Source organism: Phyllobates terribilis, unplaced genomic scaffold (assembly GCF_046119375.1).
Source record: "Phyllobates terribilis strain yellow unplaced genomic scaffold, ASM4611937v1 Scaffold_2__4_contigs__length_985480577, whole genome shotgun sequence".
Taxonomy (NCBI): Eukaryota; Metazoa; Chordata; class Amphibia; order Anura; family Dendrobatidae; genus Phyllobates; species Phyllobates terribilis.
In genome coordinates, this window is record NW_027362762.1 from 360,422,243 (window position 1) to 360,450,176 (window position 27,934).

Here is a 27,934-nt window from a genome sequence, read left to right on the forward strand (position 1 = left end):
AAGTCCTCAGACAGTTCTTTGGTCTTCTTTCTTTTCTCCATGCTCAATGTGGTACACACAAGGACACAGGTTGAGTCAACTTTAATCCATGTTAACTGGCTGCAAGTGTGATTTAGTTATTGCCAACACCTGTTAGGTGCCACAGGTAAGTTACAGGTGCTGTTAATTACACAAATTAGAGAAGCATCACATGATTTTTCAAACAGTGCCAATACTTTTGTCTACCCCCTTTTTTAGGTTTGGTGTGGAATTATATCCAATTTGGCTTTAGGACAATTCTTTTTGTGTTTTTTCATTGAAGACAAACTAAATGAAGATAATAATACCAAAGAATTTGTGATTGCAATCATTTTCAGGAAGAAACTGAGTATTATCTGACAGAATTGCAGGGGTGCCAATACTTTTGGCCAGCACTGTATGTGTTTGTAATGTGTATGCATGTGTGTGTTATATAGCAAATATGAGTTTGGTATAAGTTTGTGGTACAGTGATGTATGTTACGCTACATTTTATGGAAGGGGGGATTTAATTATGTAGATTCTTGTCTCCAGGTGACAAAATACATAACTACAGCACTGCAAATAGACAACATTCAGCAATCAAGAAAGTATCGTCTCAATCAGGTGACATGCAGAGTGTCATGGGAAATGTAGTTTGGTAATAGCTAAAATATCAAAGACAGTCTCTATGTATTTCCAGGCAAAGCAAGATGTTTCAATTGGTTTTATAATATAGAGATGGTCAAATCTAAAGCATGAAAAGTTAATTAATCCCTTCACATATTTCTGGACTGAAAGAGAAAGGTGAATCGTCCACTTTGCAAATACTGTAATACACACAGTTTTGCACACTCACAGTTTCATTTTCCTTATATGTAAATTCTTTACCTTTTTGCCTGGAGGGACAAGGTTTTGATTAGCTTTGACAAGGTGTGACAGAGCCTTCTTTATGTTCTTTTCCTTCATGCTTTGCAGAACGGCAGACGGAAGGAAAGTCTCAAGTCCCCATTCCTTTCTGGAGGGAGAAATACTTTATTTTTATTCTTCACATTTATATCTAAGCTGAGGGAATTAATGGATCAAAGCTATTGTAATATAAGCTATACATTTTTAACCTTTACCCACAGGTAGTCCACAAAGTGATCACATAGCGCCATTTAATTCTGCTCTAACTCAAAGATGGGTTACCAACCTAACCTCCTATAAGATACCCATATCACTTAATAGGGCATATACAAGTACATTTCGCTAAATTAGAATATCAATAAAAAGGTAAATTTCTTTCAGTTCCTCAATAGAAAAAGCGAAACTCATATATTATATAGAGTCATTACAAACATAGTGATCTATTTCAAGTGTTTATTTCTGTTAAATAGATTTATGGCTTACAGCCAATGAAAACACAAAAGTCATTATCTCAGTAAATTAACAAAAAACACCTGCAAAGTCTTCCTAAGCATTTAAAAAGGTCCCATAGTGTGTTTCAGTAGGCTCCACATTCATGGGGAAGACTGCTGACTTGACAGATGTCCAGAAGGCACTCATTGACACACTCCACAAGGTCCCAGAATTCCAATTTTCATTTGGAAATCAAGGTCCCAGAGTCGGGAGGCAGAGTGGAGAAGCCACAATCCAAGCTGCTGGAGGGCTAGTGAGAAGTTTCAACAATCAGTGATGGTTTGGGGAGCCATGTCATCTGCTGGTGTAGGTCCACTGTGTTTTATCAAGACCAAAGTCAGCACAACCGTCTACCAGAAAATTTTAGAGCACTTCATGCTTCCCTCTGCCGACAAGCTTTTTGGAGATGAAAATTTCATTCTCCAGCAGAACTTGGCACCGGTCCACACTGCCAAAAGAACCAATACCTGGTTTAAAACAACAGTATCACTGTGTTTGATTGGCCAGCAAACTCGCCTGACCATAACCCCATAGAGAATCTATAGGGTATTTTCAAGAGGAAGATGAGAGACACCAGACCCAACAATGCAGACGAGTTGAAGGCTGCTATCAAAGCAACCTGGGCTTCCATAACACCTCAGCAGTGCCACAGGCTGATTGCCTCCATGCCACGCTGCATTGATGCAGTAATTGATGCAAAAGGAGCCCCGACCAAGTACTGAGTGCATTTACTGAACATACATTTCAGTAGGCCAACATTTCGGATTTTAAAAACATTTTTCAAGCTGTTGTTATAAAGTATTCTAATTTACTGAGATAATGACTTTTGTGTTTTCATTGGCTATAAGCCACAATCATCAACATTAACAGAAATTAACACTTGAAATAGATCACTCTGTTTGTATTGACTCTATATAATATCGGAGTTTCACTTTTTGTATTGAAGAACTGAAATAAATTAACTTTTTGATGATATTCTAATTTAGTGAGATGCACCTGTAGTAGAGTTGTCATTGTGAAGAAACTAATTTATTAAATATTAGTGTCAATAAATAATGTTTAGCCATTAGAAAGGCAAAATCAGCCAATATAAATATTTCTTCCCAGTGCTTATACATGCAGACATATAGAAATTTTGAATATATGGTTTCTTGCATAATATAAAATACAATACAAAAATTACTGTGGACTCTCAAACTAATTTCTAATGATACTTACTCTATATATTTCAATGAGATTTTCTGTGTTTGCTTCGTGGTAACAGTTGCAATGTACATCTGTAATGCTGCCAATCTTAATGCAATGTCGTATTTCAGCTCTGGGCCAAATCTTTCTTGAACAACATCATTGCAGCTCTACAATTCACCAACAGATGGGGCGTTAGGCTCAGAATTCCAGACAATATAATGCAGTAATTTAAAATGGACGTTGTTAACGGAGATAAAAAGCATAATAAATATCGTCACTGTCAAAAGTCTACATAAAGTACATCTTGGGCTTGAAGAGAAGTGTGATTAAAACATCAATGTCATACAGCAGTGCCTATGAGGGCTGAGCGTAATTTAATGGAAAGGAACAAAATCTACTAAGATCACATCCAGTTTATATGATAGCTTATTCATTTTTAATGATTTACAATAGAAACTTGACATTTCGAAAAGGTCCCCTACACTATTTTATGTTATGTTGTACATCAAAAAGAATATATTTCTGTTTTATCTAACTGCTAGTAAATAGTATATGTCAACTATACAATATCGACACTTACGTTCTTCTGATTTATTCCATACAGGATCTTGAACATGTACTAGTGTGGTGAAGATTATCTCTTACCTGCACATATAAATATTCAAAGGCAACAGGATCCCTCCGAAGTAAGTCTATCGGATCCTTTGGAACAAAGCTAATTCTAAACAGGCATCTCATCATATGCGAGCTGGGTCTTTGAGTCACCTAGACATTATACAATAATGTTAGTAGATTTGTGAGTAATTGGGGCAAAAAGGTTATGTACATAATTACAACCATTTATCTATTGCTCTAAATAATAATAACAATATTTTACTTATGTATTCAGCTCTTATGCTGACCTATATGCACCAAGGTGGCTGCCGCAGTCATGTATTCCTCCACTCTATTTGCATTCTCTACTTGCTTACTAATGTAGGTTGGAGTAATATTCGCTACATTTTCTTTTCTTTCTTGATTATATTGCTATGTACAGTAAGGCCCTGTTCACGTATCCCACTTTAACAAGGATTTTGTTGTGGGTTTTATACCCAAATCCTCATAATAACTATGTGCAATCCACATTTAATGCATATGAATGGGGTTTCAGCTTCAACTGAAATTTTCTGCACAGATTATTGCTTGAACAGCAGAAAAGTCTGCATTAGAAAGAAGTCATATACTACTTATTTGAGGCTGAATTACCCCCATTAAATGACAATGTGGCTGATTTTTGAGCAGAGCCACTGAGCACAGCAGAACATCTCCAGCAAGTACAAGGAAATACACATTCAATTTCAAGCTATCTGGTGATAAGTCTCTGCAGCACCCTAGCCTGACCAGGAACAATAAGGCTTGGTTCACATATATATGTTCAGTCAAGGTCAGTTTTTTTGAGTCTAATTCAATTCAACAGATTATAATGAATTGCAAAACTTATGCAAAAATGAATCAGTTGCCATCTGATCTTCTCAATATCTCCCAACAGGCACTGGTCTGTGGTAGGATCACAACGTTAGGGCTCTTTCACGCATCCAGATATTTCCAGTACTGGAAAAAACAGTACTGGAGATATCAGTGTATGTGTGTACCGGTGTGGCATATGTGTGGCAACCGTGTGCCACAGCAGGATCACACGTACCAGAGCCTGGGAATTAGCAGTACAGTTATCGCTATTCCCAAGCGCCGGGCGCTGGAGGAATCTTTCATCACTGTCCCCTGCTTGTGCTGTGGTCAGCGTCAGCAAGGGACAATATTGAGAGTAGTAGTCTTCTCCTGATGTCTCCAAAACCTGTAAAAATAAGAATGACATAAAAAGATCATTATACTCACCTGGCTTGAGGCGACCGCACATGCTGAGAAGCAGAGGAGAATGATGCGCTGCAGTGAGCAGACCCCTACGCCGAGTTCACTGAGTGATGTCCTGTCACTCACTGAGCTCAGAGCAGTTCAGGGGTTCGATCGCTGCAGCGAGTCATTCTGCACTGCTCCTGAGCGTGTGCGGTTGCCTGTCGGTCACATAGATAATTCTTATTTTACACTTGCTGGACACAGCGGGGGCACAATACAACTGTCAACATTGTCCCATGCTAGTGCTGATCGCAGCGCAAGCAGGGGGCAATGATGATAGATGCCTTTAGCACCCGGCGCTTGGGAACAGTGTTAACCCAGGGGAACCCAGGCGCCCGTACGTGTCACACTGATAACACACGGATGTGCGGCATAAAAAAAACAGACAAGTCAGCGTGTGTTGCCCACAGACACATGGTCCGTGGAAACACGATGACATGTGCAAAGACCCATTCATTTGAATGGGTCTACATGTGTATGTGTCTCCAGTAAGTGTGAAAATTGTCACCACACGTACTGGACACACTGATGTGTGAAAGAGACCCTAAATGAATTGTTAGAATCTGGTCCTCTGGACTTGTGTGGTGCAGCTATTGATGGACTGGACATCAGGGAATGATCTCATTGCAAATAATGGGACCAGTTCCTCCATCAATATCTATGCAGTATTTTAATTAATCACCATGTAAATGTGTTATTAGCTGACATCTTTTGTTCATAAGAAACAACAATAAATCTTGTTACTTATCTTATTTTCATTATCTTAATGATTTTGTATATATATATATATATATATATATATATATATACAAAAATGTATACAGTAGGGAAAAAAGTATTTAGTCAGCCACCAGTTGTGCAAGTTCTCCCACTTAAAAAGTATAATAGACATCATTGGTAGACCTCAACTATGAGAGACAAAATGAGAAAACAAATTCTGAAAATCACATTGTCTGATATGGAAAGAAATTTTTTTCAAATTTTGGTGGAAAAGAAGTATTTGGTCAATTACAAACAAGCAAGATTTCTGGCTCTCACAGACCTGTAACTTCTTCTTTAAGAGGCTCCTCTGTCCTCCACTCATTACCTGCAGTACTGGAAACTGTTTGAACTTGATATCAGTATAAAAGACACCTGTCCGCAACCTCAAACAGTCACACTCCAAACTTCACTATGGTGAAGACCAAAGAGTTGTCGAAGAACCCCAGAAGCAAAATTGTAACCCTGCACCAGGCTGGGAAGACTGAATCTATAGTACTGTAATAGGCAAGCAGCTTGGTGTGAAGAAATCAACTGTGGGAGCAATAATTAGAAAATGGAAGACATACAAGACCACTGATAATCTCCCTCCATCTGGGGCTCCACACAAGATCTCACCTCGTGGGGTCAAAATGATCTCAAGAACGGTGAGCAAAAATCCCAGAACCACACGGGGGGACCTAGTGATTGACCTGCAGAGAGCTGGGACGAACTTTACACAGGATACCATCAGTAACACACTATGCTGCCAAGGACTCAGATCCTGTAGTACCAGATGTGTCCATCTGCTTAAGCCATTACAAGTCGGGCTCGTCTGAAGTTTGCTAGAGAGCATTTGGATGATCCAGAAGAGTATTGGGAGAATGTCATATAGTCAGATGAAATCAAAGTTGAACTGTTTGGTAGAAACACAACTCATCGTGTTTGGAGTAGAAAGAATGCTGAGTTGCATCCAAAGAATACCATACCTACTGTGAAGCATGGCGGTGGCAACATCATGCTTTGGGGCTGTTTCTCTGCCAATGGACCTGGGCGACTGATCCGTGTACATGAAAGAATGAATGGGACCATGTATCGTGAGATTTTGAGTGCAAACCTCCTTCCATCAGCAAGGGCATTGAAGATGAAACGTGGCTGGGTCTTTCAGCATGACAATGATTCCAAGCACACCACCAGGGCAATGAAGGAGAGGCTTTATAAGAAGCATTTCAAGGTCCTGGAGAAACCCTTTAGAAAACCTTTGGAGGGAGTTGAAAGTCTGTGTTGCCCAGCGACAGCCCCAAAACATCACTGCTCTAGAGGAGATCTGCATGGAGGAATGGGCCAACATACCAGCAACAGTGTGTGCCAACCTTGTGAAGACTTACAGAAAATGTTTGACCTCTGTCATTGCCAACAATGGATATATAACAAAGTATTGAGTTGAACTTTTGTAATTGACCAAATACTTATTTTTCACCAAAATGTCTTGTCTCTTATAGTTGAGGTCTACCTATGATGTCAATTACAGGCCTCTCTCATTTTTCTCATTTTTAAGTGGGAGAACTAGCACAATTGGTGGCTGACTAAATACTTTTTTCCCCACTGTATGTATATATATATATATATATATATATATATATCTAATATATATAATCGTCTTATCACGTCTGTCTGTCTGTCTGTCCTTCTGTCCAGGAAATCCCGCGTCGCTGATTGGTCCGGCCGCGGCCAATCAGTGACGCGGGATTTCAGAAAAAGATGGCGGCTGTTAGCGGCTCATCTGCCGCATGGAGGTCAGCGGCGATGCAGCAGGGAGATGACCGGTGCTAGCCTGTCATCTCCCGGCTGCTCGCAGCAGAAGGACCCCGACCGGCGGTGCCGCTGACCTCCATGCGGCTACCGTCGGGAGATCAGCGGCCCGCTGATCTCCCGACCACAAGTGTGAAGGGAGGACCGGGGAGCGGCGCCTCCGGTCGGGATACTTCTGCTGCGAGCAGACAGTCATCTCCCGGCTGCTCGCAGCGGAAGTACCCGCACAGGCACGCCGCTCCCTGGTCCTCACTAATACGATCTGCTGATAGGTCGCGGCCGCGACAAATCAGCGATCTTGGCTCCAAATTTAAACACCGCTTTGCTAATTGGTCGCGGCTGCTGGCCGCTTGACTTTGGCGCCAAATTTAAACACACTCTCTGGTCCTCACTAACACGGTTTGCTGATTGGTCGCGGCCGCTGGCGATATTGGCGCCAAATTTAAACACCACTCTGCTGATTGGTCGCGGTCGCCGGCCGCGACCAATCAGCATTGTTGGCGCCAAATTTAAACTCCGCTCTGCACAGAGGTCAGCGGTGATGCAGCCGGGAGATGACCAGGCTGCTCACAGCAGAAGTACCCCGACCGTCGGCGCCGCTGACCTCCATGCAGCTAGGGCCAGTGATCTCCCAACGGCAAGTGTGAAGGGAGGACTGGGGAGCGGCGCCCCGATCCTCACTAAAATGATTCGCTGATTGCCGGTGGCCGCGACTAATCAGCGATTTTGGCGCCAAATTTAAACACCGCTCTTCTGATTGGTCGCGACCGCCGGCCGCGACCAATCAGCGATATTGGCGCCAAATTTAACACTGCTTTGGTGATTGGTCGCGGCCGGCGACCACGACCAATCAGCAATTTTGGCGCCAAATTTAAATACGCTCTCCGGTCTTTACTAACACAGTTCGCTGATTGGTCGCGGTCGCTGGCCGCGACCAATCAGCGATATTGGCGCCAAATTTAACACTGCTTTGCTGATTGGTCGCGGCCGGTGACCACGACCAATCAGCAATTTTGGCGCCAAATTTAAATACGTTCTCCGGTCTTCACTAACACAGTTCGCTGATTGGTCGCGGTCGCTGGCCGCGACCAATCAGTGATTTTGGTGCCAAATTTAAACACCGCTTTGCTGATTTGTTGCGGTCGGCGGTCGCGACCAATCAGCAATATTGGTGCCAAATTTAAAGACCGCTCTGCTGATTGGTCGTGACCACTGACCGCGACCAATCAGCGATATTGGCGCCAAATTTAAACACTGCTTTGCTGATTGGTCGCGGTCGCCGGCCGCGACCAATCAGCAATTTTGGCGCCAAATTTAAACACGCTCTCTGGTCTTCACTAACACAGTTCGCTGCTTGGTCGCGGTCGCCGGCTGCGACCAATCAGCGATTTTGGCGCCAAATTTAAACACCGCTTTGCTGATTGGTCGCGGTCGCCGGCCGCGACCGATCAGCGATTTTGGCGCCAAATTTAAACAACGCTCTGCTGATTGCGCCCGGTCAGCCGCATACATATTTTAGACTACCCGATACGTTAGAATCGGGCCACCATCTAGTATACATATATACATACACAGTATATACACTTCCGTAATGTCTGCAACTTAAAACCCATTCTTTTGACCTTCATTCCACTGCTCCCTTTTCTGAAGCTCTTTGGAATGTCCATTCTATCAATAAGCTCCATGTCAATCACGATCTCTTTACCTCCCTTCCTGGGCCTCACTGAAACATGGCTGACATCCTCCGGCATGGCCTCACCTTCTGTGTTACGGTCACCTTCAATTTACCAAAATCCTCGCCTTGGCCATAGACATGGTGGTGGAGGGGGTCTTCTCCTTTCTAACAACTGCACCTTTAACCCCATCCCACTTCTACCCTCCCTCATCCTTTCTTTTTTTTTAAGTGTATTCTGTCTGTATCTACTCTCCCTTTAACTTACAAATGGCTATCATATACCGACCCCCGGGCCCGGCCACTGCCTTTATTGACCACTTCTCCACCTGGCTTCTATACTTTCTCTCTTCTGACATTTCCACCATCATCATAGGTGACTTCAACATTCCCATTGACACCCACCAGTCTGCAGCTTTCAAATTCCTGTTGCTCACTTTTTCCTTTGGTCTTACTCAGTGGTCAGCCTCCTCACCAACCTCACCAGCACGCTTATCCTGGCCCTAACCCATCTCTTTAACCTTCTTCATCTTTCCTCCATCTGACTTAACTCCCCTACCCGATCTATCTTTCACAATTAATGACACCATGCTCTCCGCAGTACTGAAACTCCACTGCTTCTCCCCTCTGCAAATCCCTTCAATGGCTCCCAATTCCACAACATATCCAGTTCAAATTACTAACGCTGACCTACAAAGCATCCATAATCTGTCTCCTCCATATATGTCTGAACTGATCACCGATATCTTCCAACACACAACCTCTGGTCCTCCCAAGACCTCCTTTTGTCCTCCAAACTCATATGTTCCTAGCCCAATCACCTCCAAGACTTCTCCCAAGTGTCCCCATCCTCTGGAATTCTGTGTCTCAACTCATCCGATTATCCACCACATTCAGAACTTTCAGACGGAACTTGAAAACCCATCTCTTCAAGAAAGCTTACAGCCTGCAATGACCCCTTGCCACCCCACCACCACCGAAGCTGCAGCAATCCTCTAACCTACTGTCTACTTTCCCATATCCTGTAGACTGTAAGACTTCAAGGGCAGGGCCCTTTCCTTTCTGTACCAGTCTGTCATTGTTAGTTTGTTTAGTGCAATCTATATTTGTATTTTGAATGTAACCCCTTCTCATGGAAAGCATCATGGATCAATGCTGCTCTAAAAATAAATAATAATAATAATAATAATATATACCTGAGTTAGTGTCTCCTGTTCATGTAACAAAAGGAGTTTAGTTCCAGCTCCCTCAGTTGTTTGCTCCAGCATCAAGGAAAAGTGTTCAATGCACTTTATTGAAAGCTTTTCTTGGAGTGTTAATATAACATCCTGTAAGAAAATCATAATATTTCAGTACAAAACCCTTCACATATCCAAGCATCCAACTACCAGTTGTAACAGGCTAAAATCTGTATTTGAATGGCAAAAAAATTAAGGCAAAAAATAAAATCATGTTCATCAAAATTTTTCACAGATTAAACAAATGACTTTTGGGGTCTGGACATTCATTCATTCATCCCAGTGTGGAAACATATATGAGTATAGCTAATATCAGCTAAACCAGAGAATGAAAATAGCTTTATATAGTATAACACAGGATAACAAATAAAGCAGACTATTTAGTTCACCATATTTTACCATAATTTATTAAGATAAGGATGATTATTCCTAGTAAAGATATACTATTCAAAACTATCTTATGACATTGACTAAGCAACCTACTAACCCTGATAAATGGACGATAGCATCTATATTTTGATAAATTCATATTTTGCTCATATTTCAGTAGCAGTTGAATGGTGAGTTATGTTATTGGACAACACACCCTTCAGAACTTCAGATTTTATGGTTTAGTGAGAACAGGCCAGATCAAGGTCTGTGGAGGTCCCTGAGTCATGACTTTATTTATAGCTCGCGCTGCCCTAGGCACTGACTCAAAGTACACAATTTAGACAATAGAGGTAATTTATCAATGCAGTTACATAAGCTTTTGCAAATACATAAAAAAAATTACATTTGTCTCGTAGATACATATTTTTCTGGAATGTTGAGATGTGTCGCAAGCAGACTTACTAAAATTTCTCCATTTTCACCTTAAAAGAATAGCAATGAACAAGACTAGTTGAGCCTTGATGTTCGGTGAAAGGTGTACTATAATAAGGCTAAATACTGATATTAATAATGACTATAATAAGTGCCCATGCCTCCCCTCTACATTGTGCTGCCCTGGGCAATGGATCTCTAGTGCACAGTGCAAAAGACAGAATGCAAACCCAGCATGGGGTATCTCACTGACGGGTATTCTTGCAAGCAACTGATTTTTCTGCAGTTACTAGACTAAATACTAGAAGCTAATGTTAGATGGCATTCACTGAACTGACATTCATTGATTTTATTGAGTCCTTTCTAGCACATTGTTGAAAGCCATAGTGGTGTACCATTGTGTTTACAGCTCACAGAAAGTTGACCCAAGGGCCTACGAATGGATTGTCTAAAGAAAAGAATGTTTTTACACTTTTGGAGACGAGTAAAAGATATCAAAAACTTTGAATATCTTACCATCTACAGAACTTTATATCATCAAAAGATTCAGAGATTTTGGAAAAAATCCATGTGCACATTTGGCGCATTATGATTAAATTTTGGGGCAGATATGTCATTTTTATAAAACATTTTGCGGTAGATATAGCGTTTTTATCGCTTCTTATTACATTTCTTTGCACTATTTTGCATGACCAATACAATTCTGGAGTTTTGATTTTTTTTTTCTCTTTTCAGCATTAACTGATTAATTCATTTTATATTTTGATAGATTGGATTTTTATTTTTTTCTATATCTTTAAAACCTTTTTTTTTAAATATTGTACATTATTTTTTAGTCCCATTAGCGAGCTTGAACCTGTGATCGTCTGATCGTTTATACTATATCATAATATTGCTTTTATAAATGGCAGTCACAGAATCATCAAAGAATGGCTGGTATGGGAGTCTACTGAAGACCATAGCTACCCATCGGCATCCCATGATCAGAGATTATGTCATGGGTGTGTCAGAGGTGACAGACAGTCGCCCTGCAATGGTTTGCAGGAGATCTCCACGTTTGGCAATGCAGACAGCTGCCTAGATAGGAGGCTGTGTTTAGGACCGGGCGACTACCTCCCTTTAGTCAGGGTGTATATATACCTGGTGTGTCTAGGTGGGCGTCGCCGATTATACTCATTTCTACTTGGAACTTGGCTGAAGCAGCATCACGTCCTCTCTGGAGTCTTGAGGCCATGTGCCCTGTTGGAGTTCTTCTAAAGCTGAGTTGTTGTTCCCCATTGTTTTCTTCCCCTTTTGTCTTTAGAGTGCTAGTGGAGGTTGACTAGTGCTCATCTCCTTCCTCCCCCAGCTACAGCCTTACGCCAGGGATAGTAGGGCAAGGCATCTGAATGGCGACAGCTGCGGAGGCTGTATAGGGACGTTAGGGGGAGACAGGGTGATGCTAGTCCAGATTAGGAGGTCACCTCTTCCCCCTTTCCCTAGTGTCTGGGCTCTCTTTCCCTTTCCCCTCTGTGTTGCACTCATACCTGGCGTGATAGAATAACAGTGGAATTGAAGAGGTTAACAGCAGCAGGAGGGGCTCGGCTCTAACCATTGATGTTAGAGGCAGATGCTGTCTGTGTGACACTGCCTGCCCGGAATGATGCATGCTCAACTCCCAAGCTTGCATCAAAGAAGGGGACCCGACTAGTGATGAGCGAGTGTGCTCAGCTAACCCTTTCACCGAGCATTCTCGGGTGCTTACTGAGTAGCTTCAGCATACTCATATATTATGTTCCAGTCCCTGCGTCTGTATGATTTACTGCTGTAAGACAGCCTGAACACATGTGAGGATTCCCTAACAAACAAGCAATCCCTGCATGTGTTCAGGCTGTCTAACAGATGTAAATCATGCAGACGCAGGGACTGGAACATAATATACGAGCACGCCGAAGATACTTGGTAAGCACCCGAGCATGCTCGGTGAAAGGGTTAAACGAGCACGCTCGCTCATCACTAGACCCGACATATAACATAATAGTATGCCAGGTGTCTGGAATTGGTTAATGTATCTGCATCCATAAATTTCTAAAAATACAAATACCTATGTAAATAAAATGTCAAGTTTTTAATCTGTGCTGCGGAGATTTGCTTCTGCACGTGCCACAGACAGATGGCATGGATTGTTAAACAGGAAATGTTAAGTACAATGAGAGAAGTGATGGGAAAGCTGATAGACATATTTTGGATTACGTAGATTACGGCACCAATTAAACATTGCTGCTACAATATCACAGGTTAGAGACTCATTGGTCTTCTTAATGAGACCGAGGGAAATGCAGAGGACCAAACGAATGTCAAGAACAAATCCAAGTGTTGAAATTTGATCAGAAATGTGATTCCCTCTGATAGGAGGATATTAACAAATAATCTACTTATAATAGCAATTCTAATTACTGCCTGACACAAAAGAGGCAAGAGTTGCTGCTGCTTAGCCTGGTGTATGTTTTGTTGTATATCGTGCAGCCTGCCATTATGATTACATTCACATTACATAACTGCCGTGCTATTCTGAGATTAAACTGTGTTTCAAGCAAAAATGAAAAATAATTCACACATTGCACTGCAGATAGTATTGTTCTCACTACAACCAGCTATATAGCACAATTGTATAGCTATTGTTTTATTAGAAAAGCCTTGAAATCTATGTGTACACCTACTTACAATATATAATCACAGATCTAAAGGAAGTCATTTTTAGGGTTTTTCCACATTCTAGAAGGTGTAGAAATGATGGCCTGGCAGTGTTATGTGTTTGCCCCTCTTCAGTGCAACATCCATTAGATGATGAAGAATAAAATATTTCAGCATTGATTTCTGTACTGATATTGAGATGGGATTACCTTTTTCATCTTCCCATCACACCCAATAATTCCATCTCATGGTTTCAATGAGCCATATAGTAATAATATTACTTTGTCAATTAAGGTAAGCATTAAATGCCATCAACAAAAAATGACAAAGCTTTGAATTATTTTTTTCCATGCATTCTACCATTATAAGAAAATATAAAAAAATTGTATATATTAAAGAAAAACATATATATACTTCAGAATAATGACAAAAAAGACTCAAAATTGTCCCGTAAAAATACAACAAGAAGGCTTCAAAACAGTTTCATAGACATAAAAAAATTAAAAGTTCCAGCTAATATAAAGAAAATGTGGTCTTGTGCCCTTCTGGTCTATGGAAGGTTTCTGGCCTCAATGAGCTCGTTTTTTAGGGGGGGGGAATAGTAATTAGGCATGTTGAATGTTTCATGCCTAATCCTTCTTTCTACCTTCGAGATAACTTTATTATCCTCTTCTCTCAATAGAGAACATATACACGCTCATCCAGTGAGCTCCGATGTGTATGGGGAAAATAGCTGACAGCTATTGAACACATAAAACCAGACTTCATAAGAAAAATCTAATTCAGGGTTCATGCATTTAACCTGAGACAATGACCATGGTGGGCCTAATTATATGTTTGCCTTATCCCTCTTACTGATTGGTCTTAAAAGTGCAGGTGACCTGTCTTAACCCCTTTTAGACTGGAAATTGCCCAACAATCAGCTGTTATCACTTCAGAATCTTACAATGATCAGCTGTTATCAACAAGGAAAGCTACAATCAGCATAAGGGTTCGTGTAGGTGACCATTTTAAGCGGACGAGTGTTATCTGTGGTTTTGAAGGATAACACTCGTACCCTTGTTATTCTATGGGGCTGTACACATGTCCAATTCCGGTGGTGATCAGAGTGTGATTAGCATAATCGGACCGATTATCTCGGATGTAAAAAAAATGGTCGTCTGCACCTGCCCTTAAAATTTCCTGTGGACATGCTGTGTAATATTAAATGCTAGCAATTTGGATGAATAGCCATTGGCTACTGTGTAATAATTGGAGTATCATACATGGATGGTTCTGCCAGAGTTTAATAAGCTCATTGTGGGGGGATATAATGTCTGTATGACATAAGTTAAGATTTTGAATGAGAATATCCCTTTAATCTATTTATGTACATTATTTATGGTGACTGGAGGGTCTAACAATTTGAGATATTGTCCTTCAGTCTACATGCCCTGTTTTGGTGACACCTACATAATAAAGTTCTTTGTTTGCCACTATAGGAAGTAATAGCATATGGCTAGACTGTCATCACATCCTAATTGTCAATTTCCATATTTTTGGGACCACCACTTATAATCATCATGAAAGGGCGTACAACGCTAGGCGTTGCATTTCTTGCTGATTTTCACTGCATAATAGTCCTGCCAGCCATATCCTGTTCGTGGGAGCTACAATAAAACACTATTCACGTGCAAAGAGCTGTGTTGCAATTCCGTACATAGTGGGTGTACAAGAACTGAAAAGAGGAACATTTGACAAAATTTGGACTTTGCGGTTTACTCTCAGGTTGGACACATGACCAAGAAGACATGGCCATTCTTCATCAACACAATCCTGTAAAGAATACCTCTCGTCTGCTTTTTTTCCAAATAATATATAAATAAGGCATAAAGTAGCATACTGTAACCGATGAGACATCTGGTGTAAGCAATATGCAATCCCACTTTTTATTTTTCTTTTAATGGATAGAACCCTCAATATATGATTAGAGTAGCTCATTGTCAATTTGCGGCATTTAGGTTAAGATACGTTTCATATAAGAGGTAAAACATATGGACAGACTCTGTTCATCATTATTACAAGGTCAGGCTTTGGCAGGTTAAAAGCCACGTCTTTAGTGAAGAGCAGCTGTAACACTATGTTATTACAATGTTTTATTGAAGCCCTGAAACCATTAAAACAATGAGTGTAACCGAGTACAAAAGGTTAGCAAGCGGGTCAGAGAGAAAATTAGAGAGGAGCAGGAGTCTGTGTAAAAAGCTGTTATCTGGATATACTTGGCTACGAAACTTCTGGAATAATTCTCTTCCACTAAAGTAGTCACAGTACAAATGTTTACTTAAATATTATAGCAATTGCTTATTCGACTGCATGGACATTAGTTAATATATGCTAATTTATGTATGAACTGCTCAAGATATAAACGGACCTGAAGCAATTTTCATGGGTATATCCTTCAACTGTGATCCAAAAAAAATAAATCATTGCGCGTTAGTTTGAAAAGTGGTCATTCCCCTTCAGTTATGCATTAATATAGTTACTGGTAATAGAATTTTATTAATAAATGGATTTTATTACTTGGTTATGGTTTCTAATTTCATGATCAGAACCTGAAATGATTCCGTATAGCATACACTAGAGGTCTGAATCCTTTCTCATGGTCCTCAGTAGAACATTTTTCAGTTAATAGGAATCCTCTCTAGAGACAGTCATATAAAAAGACATTCCTAATCATCTTACCTTTATAGATGTACCACTGTCAAAGCGAAAGGATTTGGTTTGCCCATTTTCTAAATAGACTTTTAGGACATTTGGCATGAATAGAAGTGAATTGTCTTTGACTGTTTCCTATGGAAATGTAAGGGAGAAGTAGGTCAATTTAACGTTTCTTCTTTTCTATTCATTTTTGATGGTTGGGTGTCAACAAACAAAAGTCATAATAATGAGATATGAGATGAGCACAATTTTGACAAAAGTGAAGCATTATTGAATTATTAAATACAACATAAAGTAAAACCAATCAGAAAGCTTAAAAAAAAACCCATAGTCTCAAATAATTATATAACACTAGATGGTGGCCCGATTCTAATGCATCGGGCATTCTAGAATAGGTATGCGGCCGACCGGGCGCAATCAGCAGAGCTGTGTTTAAATTTGGGGCCAAAATCGCTGATTGGTCGCGTTCGGCAACCGCGACCAATCAGCAAAGCGGTGTTTAAATTTGGCGGCAATATCGACGATTGGTCGCGGGCGGCGGCCGCGACCAATCAGCGAACCGTGTTAGTGAGGACTGGAGAGCGTGTTTAAATTTGGCACCAAAATCGCTGATTAGTCGTGACCAAACAGCAGAGCGGTGTTTAAATTTGGCGCCAATACTGCTGACTGGTCGCTGCCGCCGACCGCGACCAATCAGCAGAGCGATGCAGAGCGGGGTTTAAATTTGGCGCCAAAATCGCTGATTGGTCGCCGGCCGCGACCAAACAGCAGAGTGTTGTTTAAATTTGGCGCCAAAATCGCTGATTGGTCGAGGCCGGTGACCGCGACCAATCAGCAGAGCGTTGTTTAAATTTGGCACCAATCTCGCTGATTGGTCGCGGATGGCGGCCGCGACCAATCAGCAGTGCGGTGTTTAAATTTGGCACCAAAATCGCTGATTAGTCGCGACCGCGACCAATCATCAGAGGTGTTTAAATTTGGCGACAATAGTGCTGATTGGTCGCGGTCGGCGTCCGCGACCAATCAGCAGAGCGATGCAGAGCGGGGTTTAAATTTGGCGCCAAAATCGCTGATTGGTCGCCGGCCGCGACCAATCAGCAGAGCGGTGTTAAAATTTGGCACAAAAAGCGCAGGTTGGTCGCGGCCGGTGGTTGCGACCAATCAGCAGAGTGAGGTTTACATTTGGCGCCAATACTGCTGATTGGTCACGGCCGACAACCGCGACCAATCAGCAGAGACGTGTTTAAATTTGGCGCCAATCTCGCTGATTGGTCGCGGCTGGCGGCCGCGACCAATCAGCAGAGCGGGGTTTACATTTGGCCCCAATGCTGATGATTGGTCGCGGCCGGCGACCGTGACTAATCAACAGATCGTTGTTTAATTTTGGCACAAAAAACGCAGATTGGTCGCGGACAGTGGTTACGACCAATCAGCAGAGTGAGGTTTAAATTTGGCGCCAATACTGCTGACTGGTCAAGGCCGACAACCGCGACCAATCAGCAGAGCGGTGTTTAAATTTTGCGCCAATACTGCTGATTGATCTCGGCCAGCGACCGCGATCAATCAGCAGAGCGTTGCTTAAATTTGGCGCCAATCTCGTTGATTGGTCGCGGCTGGAGTCTGCAACCAATCAACAGTAATTTAAATGTGGCGCCAAAATCGGTGATCGGTTGCGGGCAGCGGCCGCGACCAATCAGCAGAGCGGTGTTTAACTTTAGCGCCAAGATCACTGATTGGTCGGGTGTGGAGAGTGCGACCAATCAGCGAATCGTATTGGTGAGGAGCGGGGAGCGGAATCGTATTAGTGAGGACCGGGGAGCGCCGCTGCCTGTGCGGCTACTTCCGCTGCGAGAACCCGGGACATGAACGGGCGCTCGGAGCAGAAGTATCCCGACCCGCAGCGCCGCTCCCCGGTCCTCCCTTCACACCCTAGCCACTGATGTCCCCACAGTATCCGCATGGTGTTACAAAGGTTCGGACATTTGTGTTAAAAATCGCTGATTGGTCGCTGGCGCTGCTCGCGACCAATCACCGATTTGGGCGCCAAATTTAAATATCGGCCGCGACCAATCACCGATCTTGGCTCCACATTTAAACACCGCTGTGCTGATTGGTCGCCGATGCTGGGCGCGACCAATCACTGATTTTGGCGCCACACTTAAATTTAAATAGCGGCCGCGACCTATTGGACCCGCAGCGCCGCTCCCCGGTCCTCTCTTCACGCCCTAGCCGCGTGGATGTCAGCACCGCTGTCTGTGCGGATAGTTCCGCTGCAAGAACCCAGGACATGAGCCGGTGCTCGCAGCAGATTTTGGCGGCACATTTAAATGGCGTCCGCGACCAATCAGTACAGCGGTGTTTAAATGTGGAGCCAAGATCGGTGATTGATCGCGGCCGATATTTAAATTTGGCGCCCAAATCGGTGATTGGTCGCGGGCAGCGCCAGTGACCAATCAGCGATTTTTAACACAAATGTCCGGATCTTTGCAACACCATGCGGATACTGTGGGGACATCAGCGGCTAGGGTGTGAAGGGAGGACCGGGGAGCGGCGCTGCGGGTCGGGATACTTCTGCTCCGAGCGCCCGCTCATGTCCCGGGTTCTCGGAGCGGAAGTATCTGCACAGGCAGCGGCGCTGACATCCATGCGGCTAGGGCGTGAAGGGAGGACCGGGGAGCGGCGCTGACATCCAATTGGTCGCGGCCGCTATTTAAATGTGCCACACAAATCGGTGATTGGTCGCCGACTTGGCCCGCGACCAATCACTGATCTAGTGACCCAAGTTAAACAGTACTGTGCTGATTGGTCGCGGACGCTGCCCGCGACCAATCACCGATTTGGGCGCCAAGTTTAAATATCGGCCGCGACCAATCACCGATCTTGGCTCCACATTTAAACACTGCTGTGCTGATTGGTCGCCGACGCTGGGCGTGACCAATCACCGATTTTGGCGCCACATTTAAATAGCGTCCGCGACCAATCCGCACAGCGGCGTTTAAATGTGGAGCCAAGATCGGTGATTGGTCGCGGCCGATATTTGAATGTGGCGCCCAAATCGGTGATTGGTCGCGGGCCGCGTCCGCGACCAATCAGCACCGCAGTGTTTAACTTTTGCGGCAAGATCCGTGATTGGTCGTGGGCCAAGACCGCGACCAATCACCGATTTGTGCGGCAGATTTAAATAGCGGCCGCTCCCCCGTCCTCTCTTCACACCCTAGCCGCATGGAAGTCAGCGGCGCTGCCTGTGCGGATACTTCCGCTGCGAGAACCCGGGACATGAGCGGGCACTCGCAGCAGAAGTATCCCGACCCGCAGCGCTGCTCCCCGATCCTCCCTTCACACCCTAGCCGCTGATGTCCCCACAGTATCCGCATGGTGTTACAAAGGTCCGGACATTTGTGTTAAAAATCGCTGATTGGTCACTGGCGCTGCCCGCGACCAATCACCGATTTGGGCGGCAAATTTAAATATTGGCCGCGACCAATCACCGATCTTGGCTCCACCTTTAAACACCGCTGTGCTGATTGGTCGCGGCCGATATTTAAATTTGGCGCCCAAATAGGTGATTGGTCGTGGGCAGCGCCAGCGACCAATCAGCGATTTTTAACACAAATTTCCGGACCTTTGTAACACCATGCGGATACAGTGGGGACATCAGCGGCTAGGGTGTGAAGGGAGGACCGGGGAGCGGCGCTGCGAGTCCGGATACTTCTGCTGCGAGCGCCCGCTCATGTCCCGGGTTCTTGCAGCGGAAGTATCCGCACAGGCAGCGGCGCTGACATCCAATTGGTCGCGGACGCTATTTAAAATTGCCGCACAAATCAGTGATTGGTCGCTGTCTTGGCCCGCGACCAATGACTGATCTTGGCACCAAAGTTAAACACTATTGTGCTGATTGGTCGCGGATGCTGACCGCGACCAATCACCGATTTGGGCGCCAAATTTAAATATCGGCCGCGACCAATCACCGATTTGGGCGCCAAATTTAAATATCGGCCGCGACCAATCACCGATCTTGGCTCCACATTTAAACACCGCTGTGGTGATTGGTCGCGGCCAATATTTAAATTTGGCGCCGAAATCGGTGATTGGTCGCGGGCAGCGTTGGCGACCAATCAGCACAGCGGTGTTTAAGTTTTGCGCTAAGATCAGTGATTGGTCGGGTCCGAAGACCGCGACCAATCATCGAATCGTCTTGGTGAAGACCGAGGAGCGTCGCTGCCTGTGCGTCTACTTACACTGCGAGAACCCGGGACATCACGGGCGCTCGCAGCAGAAGTATCCCGACCCGCAGCGCCGCTCCCCGGTCCTCCTTTCCGCATGGAGGTCAGCGGCGCCGGCGGTCCTTCCGCTGATACCGGCCGGGAGATGAGCGCCTCGCGCCGCTCATCTCCCGGCTGCATCTCCGTCCCGCAGATGGGTTCGGCGGTCGGGTTCCTTCTGCTGTTGCCAGCCGGGAGATGAGCGCCTCGCGGCGCTCATCTCCCGGCTGCATCGCCGCTCAGCTCCGTCCCGCAGATGAGCCGCTAACGGCCGCCATCTTTTTTTAGAAATCCTCCGGCGCTGATTGGCCGCTGCCGGACCAATGAGCGACGCGGGATTTCCTGGACAGACAGACAGACAGACGGGATAAGACGATTATATATATAGATTGGCTTATGAGAATGAGGCTGTGCTCACAATAAGTACATCAGATGACAGACCACAGGAACCTAAACTCTGCACATAAAATCTGTAAGTATAGAACAATGCATGTGAGTTCATTGGGTTTGTGCACAGGTTATGTTTTCGTCGCATTTTTCGATGCAATTTTGTCACAAAACCAGAGGGATTTACTAGTGCCTGCAAAGTGAACGAGATTCTTGAAGTCTCATGCACACGTTGCTTATTTTTTAATTGCAGATTTGCAGCAGATTTAAATTTGCGGCATGTCAATTCTTTCAGAGTTTATGCTACATATTTCACCCATACTAATGAGCGTGGAAAAATCTGCAACAGAAACACATGTAAAAAATGTGCAAGAAACGTGTGTTTTTCCTGCCAAGACATGCAGAAATAGTGCAGAGATTTCTTCCAGTTCTGAGGGTAAGAAGAGGTTTTTCAAATCCACTGTTAAATCGAATGTAAAACTCCTACCAACATCCACTTGTATAACATATTGATTTAGGTGCTTATAAAAAGTTATTTCTGCAGGGAAAATTTTCAACCACAATAGAAGGATTTCTCATGTCAAGAAAACAGATTCAACTTCTATATAATTCTAAAAGTAATGTGTACAGTTGTAATCAAAGGTGATTATTATGCCAGTGATACAATGATCTGCATACCGCTTTATACAGCGCTTTATGACCTGAATTGGAGCCATATAGTTGGCCCAAGAGCAAGATGTGGCCAATAGAGATGTTCAACCAATTCGATACAAATCAAATTTCTGATGAATTATATCAGTGTTTCTCAACTGCTGTCCTCAAGACCCACCAACAGATCATGTTTTCAGGTTTCCATTCACATTGCACAAGTGATGGAATTTATCACCTGTGCAATACTAAGGAAATCCTGAAAACATGACCTGTTGGTGGGTCTTGAGGACAGCAGTTGAGAAACTCTGAATTATATGAAATTTGCAGGTTCTATTGAACTCAAACAATTCACGATTTGATTTGTTCTAATTGTCAAAAAGTGCCACCTTCCATTTTGTCACAAATGACATTAGATATAGCCACACAGGTTTCCCAATAATGCCTTGCAACTATTACATCAAATGGTAAAGCACGGCCAATAAGTAGGGGCAATAAGGCTACATTCCCAGGATGAGCTTTTGTTCAATTTTTCATGTTGCAGATTTTCTGCACCATTTCTGCACCTATTATTTAAATTAGATTACTTGCATATTTTCATTGCGTTTTTGTTTGCAGGTTTTGAACATATGTTTTAATCGCTTTTTTAACACTGTGATTTTTGTCTCCGTTTGGTATGTCATACATTAAATAAAGCTGCTTTGGTTTTGATACTTCCTGTTTTTTTGCTATCAGAAAACTTTATTAACATACTTAGGTGCAGATTAGATACGTTTTTGATGTGTTTTCGTCGTGGACATGCACTAAAAATGCATGTACATTTTTTACCTGCAAAATTTCCGCACCTAATGCAAGTCTATAGGGAAATTCCACTCAAAAAACTCATCGTACCCACAAGAGATATTGACATGCTGCGGATTTGAAAAACACATCGCAGGTCAGTTTATGCAACATTAAAAAGAAGCACAGTGGGCATGAGATTTCTATAAATCTGCAACTCTGCGTTTTTGACACAGTAAAAACATGCAGCGTCAAAAACGTGCCAAAAGCTCATCATGGAAACACAGCCTAAGACACATATAAAAGACTAGGTAGGGAATGCAGCGGCAATTTTAGTGTGATTCAGGATAGAGAAAGAGGATGTCAGAGCTCACAGCTCAGCAATAGAGATAGAAGGATAAAGTCATAAAACATTGAACAAACGTTCAAGGACAGTAATGTGTTGTACAACTACAACAGTAAAGATTAGTGCAGCAGTCTGCAAATATTACAGAGATGCAGTTGATGAAGGAGAGAAATAGGAGAGCTGGCAGACAGGAGTGCCAGACTGAGTATGATTGATTAGTGATATGGTGTAGCTTCCATTTGTATTGTTGTATTTGAATTACAATTACAATTTTTTTCTTCTTTCATTCCCAATGCATTAAAAACAAGCAATCCAGCATATTATTTTTTTTACAGAAAAAAATTTGAAATCCGTATCATTCACAGACGGTGTGCTTGCTTGTTATAAGCGACTTTACTGTGATTTTGCATTTCTTGTGCAATCCTGTTTGTGAAGGGGGAAAAAATTGATTTTTAAAAATACAAAAAGAAAATAACTCCCAAATCAAATAACTGTGACTGTCTACCTCACGTATGCGTGTTGCAAAAAAACTAGTTTTTTGTTCACATCTGTTTTACTTTTCAAATTTTACATTTATACCTGCCACATCAATACAGCGGCCTCTTGCAATTTGGGTAAAAGTAGTTGAATTTGTTAAAAAAAAATAGAAAAAAATATTTTAAAACTCTAATATGCAAATTGTGTCTGCCAAGAGGAAGATGACTTGAACTCTAGTTCTACATATTGTAAAGTGGCACAAGAGTTCAAGTACTCTTCCTCTCTGAAGAGACAATTTGCATATTTAATTTCCCAGAGAAGCATGCAAAGCATATGCGTTTAAGTCTCCTCATACTGGCATGCCAGACCTGGCATGTCACTCTCCATAAGGAGAAAACTTACCCCTTAGATCTCAAAAAATCGAAACATTTAACTCTGCATGTCTGTTTTTGCACAACTGTTTTATCAGTCCAATTTGTCAACAGTACACTTCACACCCATACTGCAGGCAGCCTTCTGCCCCATTTTGCTTTCTCTATGTGTACCTACCTATTATTTCTTAAAGGTCTTTATTTCTTATTTTTAGGGAAGTGTAATTGAATATTGTAAAAAAAAAAAAAATATAGAAAACAACCTGAAAAACTTTACTATGTATATCATTTTTTGCACACTTGTTTTACTAGTCCAATTTGACAACCATACGAGCCACAGCTACATTGCAACCTGATGCTGCACTTTGCTTTCTTTACATGTACCTTTCTAACTATTATTTCTTGCTGTTTTTGCACACTTGTTTTACTAGTCCAATTTGACAACTGTGCATGCTATAACTATACTGAGTCCTATGGCCAGATAATGCTTTCTGTACGCGCAACTACTTAATATTTCTTATTCAGTCTTTTTTTGGTGATAGTGGAATAAATATGGTTAAAAAGCTTGTCAAAAGATAATTACAGTGTTGTACAAAATGTAAGTGAAAAAGTGGCAATGGCAATGGATGAGGTAGTATAATAGATAAAAAACCTATACCATGACTAAGGTTGTGGGACCCGCTAGCAGCCTCAGCAACACTTCCATCACCACTTGCACCAGCAGTCTAGGCAGCAGTACTGCCAAGCACGGGCCACAATTAGCCTACTTTGGCAAGCAAATTAGGGTATGTGCCCACAGTCAGGAGCCGCCTGCGGCCCCGATGCTGCAGAATAGCCACGCGGCTTCCTCCCTTATTTTATGCAAATGAGCGGCGCAATTTTATTTTCACATGCAGACTTTCCTCATAGATGTTACTCTATGGGGAAAGTCCACATGTGGACCCGCAAGAGAAATTTGCATGCTGCAGGTCTGAAAGACGAGCCGTTTGTCAGTTTCCGCGGGTGATCCGCAGGTGCACAGAGACGCATAGTGGACATGGGATTTCTAGAAATCCCATCCACTATGCCGTAACATCTGGCCGTTCCGCGTTTGACGCTGCATAACACGCAGTTTCATACCCGCAGTGGCTCCTGACCGTGGGCACATACCCTCAGTGCGGAGAAAGTGGAGGGCTTTATGGAATATATGGCATATTACTCATCTCAGTCACAGCCGGATGATGTTACAGAGCAACTTCCTCCACCGCTGTAACAATTAATCTTTTGCATTTCAGATTTTCAAATTTCTATATGGCTTTCAGTATATATGGCATGAGAAAACAGATGATTTATCTGCTGCTCACTGCACCAAACTAACGCACTTAGCAAATACCTGCCTGTAAAACCTTGGCCCCCACAGCAAAAAAATTAAGCAATGTCCCGGATAATCCCTTTAAATATTTTTGTTTCTTTTATCCAGACTTTTGGTTTTGCTTTACAATAAAGATTCATATTGGTAAAATTTAAGAAGCGCAAATGATCTTTTTTATGTGTCCTTTTTCTTTTTTTAGTTACACTAACAGTTGCAGTGTTTTTTGTAAGTGGTTATCAGGCAGCAGCACATCCATAAGAACCTGTACATCTGAGATTACTAGATAATATTGGGGGAGAACCTTGTTTAGTTTACCAGTTAATACTGCTAAATGATTGTCTAATTGCAAGAGGTAAATGTCTATTTCAGTCCAATGCAGTGCATGCTGGAGGGAGTCTGTGGGTGTCTTTTCTTATTTTACAAATCCGTGTGATGAAGTTTATTAGCATTTCTTGGCTCCTTATCACAACACGGAGAATTATATTAAAGTTGGTGATTCACTAATTAATAACAGATTTCATTGTGGCTGTGACTCAGATAAGCCTAAGAAAAGCTTCTACCAGACAAGTTCCTGTTCTTGTTTTTTTTTTTATTAAAGCACTAAAAAAGCTTTCTATTCTTGTCAACAAATCATCACATGTGATTGTGCTCAAAAAAGTTCCAAAAATATTTGCGCAAGCTGATGTAAGAGGAAAAAGAAGCAAATCATGTAATTTCATGTTCTTTTCTCTTAGCTTTCCACAACTCTTAATATTAGTTCTTTCAGCACGTTATTCCCATCATACTGGATAGAGGCAATTGACACTATAAACATTGTTGACCTTCAGAATGCACAAGAAAGCCTTAATGGGTCATGTCTTTCCAAATATAGGATAGAATAGATAGGATTTTAGAAAATGGAATAATGCAGTTTGTAATGGAAGTGACAGCTTTTCCACTCTCTTGATGAAATTACGACTATGCCATTAACATTTTTTTTCCAGTAGAGCTAGCCAAAGCCATAGCAATAGAACTGATGAAAGACCCAAAGGATTAAAAATGCAAAAATATATATAATATAAAAATAAACATTTTATGCTAAATGAAACAATCATTGGATGTTACTTAAATGTTTGTTTAATTTTGGACACCTTATCTTGATGCTAATGATGATAATGGAAATAATGATGTTGAAGTCAGTGAAATAATGACAACTATATTTTATGTAATCATAATGAACTCTTTAAAATTTTTATTACATGAAAGAAAATTTAATAGCAAACTTTCAAGTTTGACTGTATGAAAAAGAAATGCAGATAAAGATCTTATATCTATTACTGTATTACCATAGGGAGCAGTTTTGCAACACTAAGTATTTGACACATATTTCAAAAATAAGGCAATATAAATTTTATTTTAATTGTCATGTAATAGTGTATGTTTATAATATATATATGTAAAAAATAAATAAATATATACATATATATACACAGTGCATTGTAAAAGTATTTGCCCCCCTTGAACTTTTCTACTTTTTGCCACATTTCTGGCTTCAAACATAAAGATATAAAATTCAATTTTTTTGGGGAAGAATCACCAACAAGTAGGACACAATCGTGAAGTGGAACGAAATTTATTGGATATTTTAAACTTTTTTAACAAATTAAAAACTGAAAAGTGGGGCGAGAAATATTATTCGGCCCCCTTGAGTTAATACTTTGTAGCGCCACCTTTTGCTGCGATTACAGCTACAAGTCGCTTGGGGTATGTCTCTATCAGTTTTGCACATCGAGAGGCTGAAATTCTTGCCCATTCTTCCTTGCAAAACAGCTCGAGCTCATTGAGGTTGGATGGAGGGCGTTTGTGAACAGCAGTTTTCAGCTCTTGCCACAGATTCTTGATTCGACTCCACAATTATTAGAAAATGGAAGAAACACAAGATGAAGGTCAATTTTCCTCGGCCTTGGGCTCCATGCAAGATCTCTCGTCGTGGGGTAAGGATGATTTTGAGAAAGTTCAAGAATCAGCCCAGAACTACCCGTGAAGACCTGGTCAATGACCTGAAGAGAGCTGGGACTACAGTCTCAAACATTACACACTACGCTATCATGGATTACAATTCTGCAGGGCACGCAAGGTCACCCTGCTCACGCCAGAACATGTCCAGGCCCATTTTGAAGTTCGCCAGTGACCATCTGGATGATCCAGAGGAGACACAAGAGAAAGTCATGTGGTCAGATGAGACCAAAACAGAACTTTTTGGTATCAACTCCACTTGCCGTGTTTGGAGGAAGAAGGATGAGTACAACCCCAAGAACACCGACCCAATCCTGAAGCATAGCAGAGAAAACATCATACTTTGGGGGGGCTTTACTGCAAAGGGTCAGAATGACTGCACCATACTAAAGGGAGGTTGGATGGGGTCATGTATAGCAAGATTTTGGCCAACAAACTCCTTCCCTTTGTAAGAGCATTTAAGATGGATCCTGGCTGGGTCTTCCAGCATGACAATGAACTGAAACACACAGCCAGAGCAACTAAGGAGTGGCTCAGTAAGAAGCATTTCAAGGTGGCCTAGCCAGCCTCCAGACCTGAACCCAATAGAAAATCTTTGGAGGTAGCTGAAACTCAATGTTGCTCAGCAACAGCCCCGAAACCTGAAAAATCTGGAGAAGATCTGTATGGAGGAGTGGGCCAAAATCCCTGATGCAGTGTGTGCAAACTTGGTCAAGAACTACAGGAAATGTCTGACCTCTGTAATTGCAAACAAAGGTTTCAATACCAAATATTAAGTTCTGTTTTTCAATTGTATCAAATGCCTATTTCATTCAATAAAATGCTAATTAATTATGTAAAAATCATACAATGTGATTTTTTATATATATACAGTACAGACCAAAAGTTTGGACACACCTTCTAATTTAAAGATTTTTCCGTATTTTCATGACTTTGAAAATTGTACATTCACACTGAAGGCATCAAAACTATGAATTAACACATGTGGAATTATATACTGAAAATATGTCTTATATTCTAGGTTCTTCAAAGTAGCCACCTTTTGCTTTGATGACTGCTTTGCACACTCTTGGCATTCTCTTGATGAGCTTCAAGAGTTGGGGATTTATTCACAATTTTCAAAGAAAATACAGAAAAATCTTTAAATGAGAAGGTGTGTCCAAACTTTTGGTCTGTACTGTATATATACATATCTGTGTGTGTATATA

General features: G+C 42.1%; 1 protein-coding gene across 4 annotated transcripts in view; it reads right to left on the reverse strand.

Annotated features, from left to right (window-relative positions):
• Positions 1-27,934, reverse strand: part of FRMPD4 (FERM and PDZ domain containing 4) — a 773,166-nt gene that overhangs the window by 25,714 nt on the left and 719,518 nt on the right. For all 4 annotated transcript variants that reach the window (XM_073664699.1, XM_073664698.1, XM_073664700.1 and 1 more), the window contains 5 exons: positions 16,134-16,241; positions 9,894-10,025; positions 3,231-3,350; positions 2,616-2,752; positions 888-1,014 (listed from right to left, as the gene is read on the reverse strand). In XM_073664699.1, the coding sequence (XP_073520800.1) occupies positions 888-1,014; positions 2,616-2,752; positions 3,231-3,350; positions 9,894-10,025; positions 16,134-16,241 (624 nt within the window). The remainder of the gene's footprint in view (positions 1-887; positions 1,015-2,615; positions 2,753-3,230; positions 3,351-9,893; positions 10,026-16,133; positions 16,242-27,934) is intronic.